Source organism: Chenopodium quinoa, unplaced genomic scaffold (genome assembly GCF_001683475.1).
Source record: "Chenopodium quinoa cultivar QQ74 unplaced genomic scaffold, ASM168347v1, whole genome shotgun sequence".
Taxonomy (NCBI): domain Eukaryota; kingdom Viridiplantae; phylum Streptophyta; class Magnoliopsida; order Caryophyllales; family Amaranthaceae; genus Chenopodium; species Chenopodium quinoa.
This window is the reverse complement of record NW_018745024.1, coordinates 2,401,193-2,410,640: the sequence shown is the minus strand read 5'-3', so window position 1 is coordinate 2,410,640 and position 9,448 is coordinate 2,401,193. Positions and strand designations below refer to the sequence as shown.

General features: G+C 31.2%; 1 protein-coding gene across 1 annotated transcript; it reads right to left on the bottom strand.

Moving 5' to 3' along the window:
- Window positions 1–2,026: 2,026 nt before the first annotated feature.
- Window positions 2,027–8,880, bottom strand: LOC110708285 (ammonium transporter 3 member 1). Its single transcript, XM_021886377.1, has 3 exons — window positions 8,132–8,880; window positions 3,009–3,294; window positions 2,027–2,859 (listed from the first exon to the last, which is right to left on the bottom strand). The coding sequence occupies exons 1-3, from the start codon at window positions 8,768–8,770 to the stop codon at window positions 2,324–2,326; spliced, it is 1,461 nt and encodes a 486-aa protein (XP_021742069.1). The 5' UTR covers window positions 8,771–8,880; the 3' UTR covers window positions 2,027–2,323.
- Between the last annotated feature and the right edge of the window lie 568 nt (window positions 8,881–9,448).

Sequence of the window (9,448 nt, the reverse complement as noted above, 5' to 3'; positions counted from 1 at the left end):
CTTTTATTTTTATTTAATTATTTTTTAATACATTGGCACTTAAGCTACTTATCAACATTTTTGACGAATCTTACCGTTTGATATCTATAAAAATGAGTGGTAAAGTTATAATATATGATTTATTTAAAATTATATTAGTTTAATCATACAATTTAATTTACTTACTTATTTTTTTTAAAATAATCCGTGTATCAAATTTTACACATTCGCATACTCCTTTAATACTCTTTTGTAGATCTTGTTGGAATTATCTCAACATTTACGTTCAAGCAATCAACTTTTTATAATTTTTATTAATATATGATGTAACATATTAATGGTATATAATGGCAATCATGAAATTCTTAACGTTAATGTAGCAACTTTTTTTATATATAAAATAATACAATGTAATTTAAATACTAGTAAAAATTATGGTTAGATCAAAGCTAATGTATAATAGTGCAAAAGTAATTTTTTTGCTATGAAAAAAGTAGGAAAAAAATATATAAGTATTGAAATATTTTGTTTTATATAAGCCTCGGCCCCCTCAAGGTTTAATTCCTGGCTTCGCCCCTGATTAGGATAAGGAGGATCGAGCTTAATATGTTTCTTATATTACACGAGTACGTATTGTGTGTGTTTTTTAGCTTATTTTTAATAAATGAAATTTTTTTTAATGTATTTTCATTTTAGAGTTACCAAATAACCAACGTTCTATACTTGTACTCCCGTATATCATTATTGTGTTATGAAATATTTGAGGTTAGTTGTACTTGGACAGGGACACAGGGTATATCATTAGTATGTTATGACATATTCGAGGTTAGTTTGGTTTCATGTTGAGTGAGTTATCAATTTGGCAATACCATATTGGTTAGGGTCATCAACATACATAATCCGATCGGTTCACTTTTGAATTCAATATTTTATAATTGAATGGATTAACATTTCTTAACATTTAGGTCATGATCATGCAACTTCACGAGTCTCGATCATGGGAAAATGATAGTGATGACTGATGAGTACTGCGGTCTAATGCTCTCACCTTCAAGTGTCGTGCCGTACGTGGGCAAGCACCTTATATTTATTTTGTAATTTAAGCTTGAAACTATTGTATGCCTTGTATGTACAGCTACATTGTTGTATGCATTAAAAGAATTGTACAATGTTGTCAAGATAGGTGAAATTTAATGCGTTCAAAAGATAGGTGGATATTAAACACTAGTCTCTAATTTTCTTTTGAATATCTACTTTCAATTGGACATTCTTAAGGCATGTTCTGATTTATGAAATGAGCTGAACTAAATTGAGCTGATTAGAGCTGATCTGAACTGAACTGGATAGAGTTGAAATAAATATTTTATAAGAGAAGGAAATTAGAAACTGAATCAAGGTGATTGGAACTGAATTGAACTGAATTTAAACCGAAGAGAACATGTTGTTAGTGGAATTGCCAATCTAATTGGGAATACCAAATTTATCTAGCTAGTTTATTAAAAGTTTCTTAACAACTTTACTTCAAAGAAGGTAATGAGTCATGATCATTGGGTCGATACATCCAATCATTTAATTCTACGTGTTGCATTAGTTTAGAGAGTTAATAAAAATTGATTTAATGAATCAAGTGAGTTTCGACAGCTTTATCAACAAATAATACAAATTTGATCGATGACTTGAGACGATTTGTTTGACAGCTTTACATCACTGAATGAGCGTCAACTTGTCAACTTGTGAAAAATAAAAGAACCTGTAAATTGAAGCACTAGATTCATGAGCTAGCCCTAGTGGTTTTAATTTATCAGTGAATGTATTTATAGCTTGACTTTCACAAGCATGCATGATCAATTCTAGAAAAATTATTGTCTACTTTAATTTATTTAAAGCAAACCTTTTAAGTAAATCTAGAACTAAATCACTTTGAGTACATTTTATTGATAGCTAGTACATTTTATTAATAGCTACCACAATATACAACAACTAATTTTGACAAAAAAATATATAGGTTTTTTATTATAAAAAAAAAAATAAAAAAATCCCCGTAAATGAATAAATTAGGGTTATCATCAAATTTGAATTGAAGCACACATCGCACATTTGAAATCTAACATGTTACCCAAGCTCAGTTATGTTACACTCCAACTCAAATCTAAAATTTAGATTTTGGTCTCATCAAGTCCCAAACAAGACATAGACAATGATGCAACCAACTCAGCCAAATTGTCTCTAACAAATATTGTTGCAACTTAATTGTATTATACAATTTTTGAATCATGGGGCGGGTCGTGGCCTGGGCTGCAGGCCACTCCCTGGTCCGTCTAATATTATAGTAGCTTAGCTTATATTATACAACTTGAGTAGCACCAATAGACCTAGTGTTAGGCACATAATCATCAAGTTGACGAGCATGCACCGTAGAGTCATACTTCTCCCCATCACCCCACAATGCATACGCCTCTTCACCATGCGCGGCATCATCTCCTATCAACAACTCTTCTTCGGACATTCTTAGTGGAATTACCAATCTAATTAACACACAAATTATAGAAGTTGACACAAGGTTCCACCCTATGACAAATAACCCTCCTACTATTTGCATAAGTACTTGGGTTCCTCCTCCTCCACCACCATAGATTGCGCCTCGTTTGTCTTTGGAGACGCCTTCCTCACCTAAGAACACCCTTGTTAGTCTAGGGTTGGCAAAGATGCCGGTGAGTACACCTCCTAGGAGTCCAGCCACCGCGTGTGTGTGGAAAACTCCTAGTGTGTCGTCGATGGCTTGCATTGGTTTCCATTTTTTGTGGACAATCATCATTGTGAACCATGGTATGCTTCCTGATAATATGCCCATCACAATTGCTGACCATCCTTGGACAAGACCTATACATATATACAAATGAACACGTTTTTAACCATTTAAGCACTAACTAAATGTCACATTAAATTTGGTCAAAGTTTGTCATGTTTGACAATTAAAGTCAAACTAGTTGCATCTAAAGTAATATGGAACAAAGGGAGTAACAAATTACCAGCACCAGGAGTAATGCAGACGAGGCCAGTCATCATGCCTTGAACAGCTCCGATAACGGAAGGTTTTTTGAAATAGAGGACATCAAGTAACGTCCACATGAGCAAGCTAGTGGCAGCACAAACATTGGTGTTAATGATAGCCAAGGAAGATTCAATGTTAGCACTAAATGTGCCTCCACCATTAAAACCTGACCATCCTAACCATAGTAATCCTGCACCTGCCAACATCAATAATACGTTGTTTGGAGGAAACCTTTCTCTATCTTTCTTCAATCTTGGACCCACCTACATACAAAATTTCCAATTACACTCAATCTTACGTATATTGTGTCCATTTAGATGACGCATGCATGCATTGTCAACTCACTTAGATCACACACAACTACACAAGACATCAAGCTACATAACATGGAAAGGTTGGCCAAATTGAATGTAATCCGTATTTCCTTTCGGAATATATCATTCGTATTCATAAAGCCGAATTAGGTCCAATTTCAATCGGATCATATTTTCATATTTAGGGTTTTTATTTTTTTATATGATGTACTTCTTTTTTTTTTTAATTTTCTTTTTATCTTTCAACAATGCTCATATAAAATGGATCATGCATCCCGATTTACTTTCTAGGTATATAGTTTTATGTGGATCATGCATGTGGTGGGATTAGAAGTGAGAAAAATGAAAATTTTCTTTACAAATAAAGGAATAAACAAAAGTAGTATATATTAAAAATTAGATTTGAGCTTGTAAAAAAAAAAATAGATTTGAGAAGATAAAACAAATAAAGGAATAAAAATAACATATCAAAATGGAAAATGAGCAGATAAAAAAAGAACGGAGGGATGTGAACAATCAAATACTGATCATGTTATAAGTATTTCAAGTTAGTTCATCATAACTCAAAATTGAGCTCTTATTCAAAATATTTTTCAATGTATGGTAGTATATATTAAAAATTAGATTTGATATTTCGCTTTCTTGTTCTATTATCCCGTACAAATTTGTTTTGTCTTGAGCTAGAAATAATATACTATCTCCATTTTATATTTTTTACAACTTTGGTGTACGGAGTATTATTTATGAGATATTATAAATTTTAAAATTGGAAAAAAATATAAAACGGTTGTAATAGGTTAATCCAACTAGGGGTAGAAACATGGCTTAAACTATATTGGCTTATAGACATATATACGAAGTATGTAATATGAACGATATATGAACATCAGTCGTCAATTGTGGTAGGCCAAGGACAAATTGGTCATTTGTCAACTTGTCAATTGTCATTATTCAAACATGAACACTTTATTCTCTCCGTATATTTTTTTTTTAAATCTTTATTCTCTCCGTATAATATCACTATATAAGCTCCAAAAATAAACGCTATTTTCAACTTAGATAATGATATTATGGTGGATGTATTAATATACTGTTAATGCTTATTAAGTCATGCTCGTCTTACAAAATAAGGTGCCAAAATGCTTGGTGTGTGAATTGAATGTCTTACTATCAAACATCTACTCCATCTAACTTTTAGAGATGTAAAGAATGAGATAATTATAGTGTGTCACCTAAATAAACAAAATTTTATGATCGAAATTATAAATTTGAGTTATGATAAAAGTCACCAAGTCAATGCAATCATTGACTCTATTGATTGACTCAAAATATTTGTCTATCTATCAATCTATGCCACCAAATAATTTGAATTGGTTACAGCATATAATTTGGAAGAATGTGATAAGGATGAAGTGCATGTACTTATGCACGCATTCTCTCGATTCCAAGTTGTTATTGCAATATTGTCTTTTGTCACGATTATGAATTATGAAGAAAAAAGAGTGGTAGGAAAAAGAGGGAAATCTTTACTTTTGGATAGAGTGAAAAATAGAGAGAATTTGCATAATTTTCACTTTTGATAATTGATTTTGTGAAATTCAAATTGAAATAATAGATTTAATACTTCAATATACTTGGTACTTCTTTTACTACTTTTATTATTTTGTTTTCTATGGTTGGTGTGTTAGCAGTTAGATTCCCACAGCTAACATTTACTACAATAGTTAACAATCATCGAACAAACTTACTTACAACACGAAACAAACTTAACCTCTCATGGGTAAGATTTAGGGTCTGTTCTCATTGACTGAACTCAGCTTAACTGAACTGAACTGAACTGAATTGAGCTTAACTGAACTGAACTGAACTGAACTAAGCTGAACTGAACTGAAGTGAAATGAATATTTCATAAGAGAACGAAATTAGGAGCTGAGTTGAACTGAACTGAACTGAACTGAACTAAACTGAGCTGAACTGAACTGAACTGAACTGAATTGAACTGAACTGAGCTGAATTGAACAGAACAGAATTGAATTGAACTGAATTTCAACGTAAGAGAACAGACCCTTAAACGGTTAAGTGTGTTCAATACTTCAAGAGTATATCTTTGACGAAATTGTTATTGTTATTTCATGTATGTTACAATAAAGTTAAAACATTTAGCTCTAATTAATAGTTTTTGACAATCAATACATTAGCCAGAAATTATATTTTAAGTTAGGGTAATGCTATATATAGCCCTATGTATTAAATACACTCTTGAAAATTGAATAAAATTAGGAATTCATGACAAAAACAAGCGTAAATCAGTGTAATTAGTGTTTTTATATTTTGATGATTCCTTAAATTTTTTACGATTTTTAAGTGTAAATTTAATGGTTATATATAGACCTAAGGGGTATGTATAGCATTTTCCTTAAAGTCCGAAAGCTATCTATAACAAGTATTTCTAACTTTAATTTCATAAAGATCTAACTTTATATTTGGACACAAGTATCTTAAAAGACCCAACTAATTATCAAACACTACTTTTATCATTTCCATATATAGTTTTGATTGATGGAGACAAAATTCTAAAAGTGTATTACTTGAATATTTGTGGTTATCAAATGATGACGCAGATCATCAAAATTATTACTAATTTTATCAAGCATAACTCTTAATTTTCAAGAAGTCAAGACTCCAATAATAGACTTGGTCTTTTCATTTTTTTTTAAAAGATATATATTTGTATTTTTCTAAATAAAGAAAATTCTCTGTCCAATTTTTTATGTAATGAATCTTCTCATTCTAATTATCTCTTCCACGTCTTCTAGAATATTAAAAGTGAAGTATTATTTATAAATCTTTAATCAAAGAAAGAGAATAGATAAAAAAAAATACGAAAAACAAGCTGACTAGTAGAAATTTTGGAATTGATAGGAAATTGTCATGAAAGGGTCATGCAATTGTTTAGGATGCAATGGGAATATTTTCCTTGTACAACTAATGTTTTACCAATTATATTAATTTAGTCAATCAAGGCGGCCATAACTATCAGTATGCAAACAAAATAAGAATCTAGTTTAAACAAATTTCTATTGTCTAATACTTAAAAATCAAGAACCATTGCTAGGGGAACAAGTTTTATGCTAAGTTGCTTTTATATAGAGTATGTATGTAATTATTCCTTCCGTTTCTAAATAAATTTTTTACTTCAAATTATACACTATTTACATGCACTCTATTAATCTCTATCTACATTATTAATAATAAACACAGTCATATACTACGATTAGTACTTCATAGAATCGTCTTAATGTATACACTTCAAATTTCAATATTTTATACATATAAATAATTAAAGAGTTTATTAGTCAAAGTTGCATATTAACAAGTATGCCGTCGTTAACATCATTTGTACTGGGTAAAATTTGTTGAGCAACTTGCCTCGCAAACTAAAATTGATGTAGGGCACTCATAGTATATTTGTGCATTAACACCTTATTAGGTTTTTTGATGAATACAGTACGATGATAACTTTCTTTAAATTAGAAGAATCGACAATGACATATGGAGTATTAACTGTACTATGCATGTCCATTAATTATATTAAATTATGTTCTAAAATTTGCATAAACATTTTGTGAATCTATTGTCTAATGTTTATCCTACATAAGGAATAATAGAGGAACGATAGTTTGTAGTTAGGTGATGGTCATGCCTAGTCTAATTAATAGAGTACTAACAAAAAAAATAAACCAATCGAAAGGCAAGATATTTAAAGCCTCCTTACTTTAATTAATACCAACTACAAGTCAATGATGTACATGTTCCAGCTCTACACTTGTAGTGACTAACATAAACATTATATAATCAAATCTATATAAAATCAAATGTTCAATGATTTTACAATCTAAATCAAATATAATTTAAAATGAAAATATAAATAAAACAATCATTGACAACGAAAGGAATGATATTGCTAGCTCATTAATTAATCCTTCTGTCTTTGTTAATATGTTCTTTTAATATAAAATTCTGTACATTTATATTTAAGTTTATAATATAATAAGTCCAGGTATATATTGATATATGGCCAAAGCTAATGAACACCCCGAGGGCGTTGAATAATCTAGCTAAAAGTAGAAGGATTAAATAAAAAATTAACATTAATTACTCCGATCAACCCGTGATTTTGTTATGTTTTCCCAAATTAATACCACTTTAAGTAATATTTTAAATATCTTAAAGAAAAGGTAATATTTTAAATGCGTATCCAATGACCCGGGGGCGTTCGTCGCAATGCCCTTGACATATATACACAAAGTATAATATAATTTTTTTGATTTTTGGAATCTACTAAGTAATTGCTTAATTGACCAAATTAAATACAGAGGTGTATTTTAATTTTCAATCATTTTATCCACCTAAGATTCTCAACTAGTCAACTCAAGATTCTTCCATTAAAAAAAAAAGCCCTGGACAAATGTAAGGTGTATTATATAGAAATATGACCAAGACACCGAGTATTGCAAACAAAATGAATCGAATAAACGGTTTGTGACGCTTCTATAATGTGTTACTCTGTATTTACTTCTTCTAAAGTTTGTACTTCGTAATAGCAATTATTTTTCGCCAAGAAAAAAAACGGTATTCTGTATAAAAATGATCAAATAATAACTTATCCCCTAAAACCCACAACAATATTGTCAAATAAAGTCATGCATGTATGACGACATAATAATGTACAAGAAAAATAATGATTAAAATCAATGAAATTGAGAGGAGGAGAAAAAATGGTTACCCAATAAGCAGCAGTCAAGCCAGCAATACCAGAAGAAACATGGATAACATAACCACCGGAGTAATCCAATACACCCCAACGAAACAAGAACCCTCCACCCCACAAGCTGAACGCACCCACCGTATACGAAAACGTCAACCAAAGCGGCACAAACATCATCCACGCCCTTATATTCATCCGACCCAATAATGACCCTGCTAGCAATATCATAGTGATAGCTGCAAACATCCCTTGGTACCACACCATGGCCGCCATCGGATACATCTGCTTGAGGAGCTTATGATTCCGATGGACTGATTCCGGTATTTCGGATTGGCTTAGGAGGAAGTCCTGCCCTAGAGCAGGACCGGCTGTACCCCAAAATGGAAGAAGTTGTTTACCAAAGGACATCTTGTATGCCCATGTGACCCAACATATTATTACGGCTGCAAAGGCGTAGAGTGCCATGAAGGCGGAGTTGACTGCCCATTTCTTTTTTACTATGCTTCCGTAGAGGATTACTAGGCCCGGTACGCTTTGGAGACCGACTAGGGTGGCCGCGATCATTTGCCATGCGTTGTCGCCTTTGTTCAGCCATGGTGGTACCGAGGTTGAGTTGTTAATGTATGCTATTGGGACTATGGTTGTGTTGTCTACCATGACTTTGTAAAGATGAAACAAAGTTGGCTTTTCAAAGACCCAAGAGTTTGGGAGGTATCATATGAGAAGAGGGAATTTGATGTGAATCTAGCTTATTAATAACGTATATAAGTAGTTGTGTAGTTTAAATAAGGTATATATGACTTTGACTAGTTGAAGTAGGTTTATGGAATTTAATTAAAATGAAAAAGACTTATTATGAGTATGACTATATTTGATTGAGATATTAGCACATCACTTGAAGGAGATTATTGGAGACGACATTGGAGACACCGTGTGTCATTTGAGACTATTAAGAGTAACTTTATCTAGACCAATTGGTGGTTTGTACACCCGGGTGTACTATGTGCATGGTATACCCAAATTAAAGCGGAAAGAACATATCAAATAATTATAAAATAAATTATGAATTTATAAAAGAATATATCACTGAAATATATAAAGAATGAGATACTTATAATTTAAAAGGTAAAACATAATTATGAGTTGAGTTTTACCTTACCAATAATTTTATGTCAGATCATTTCAAAATATTACATTTGAATAAAAAAAAAATTCAGATTAAAAAAAAAAACACTCTATCTAAAATTAATTTTACACAAATATAATTTAAAATTTCTTTCATTAAACGATCGGGCAATGTTATAGCTCACAAATTAGCTAGTATTAGTAATAGTA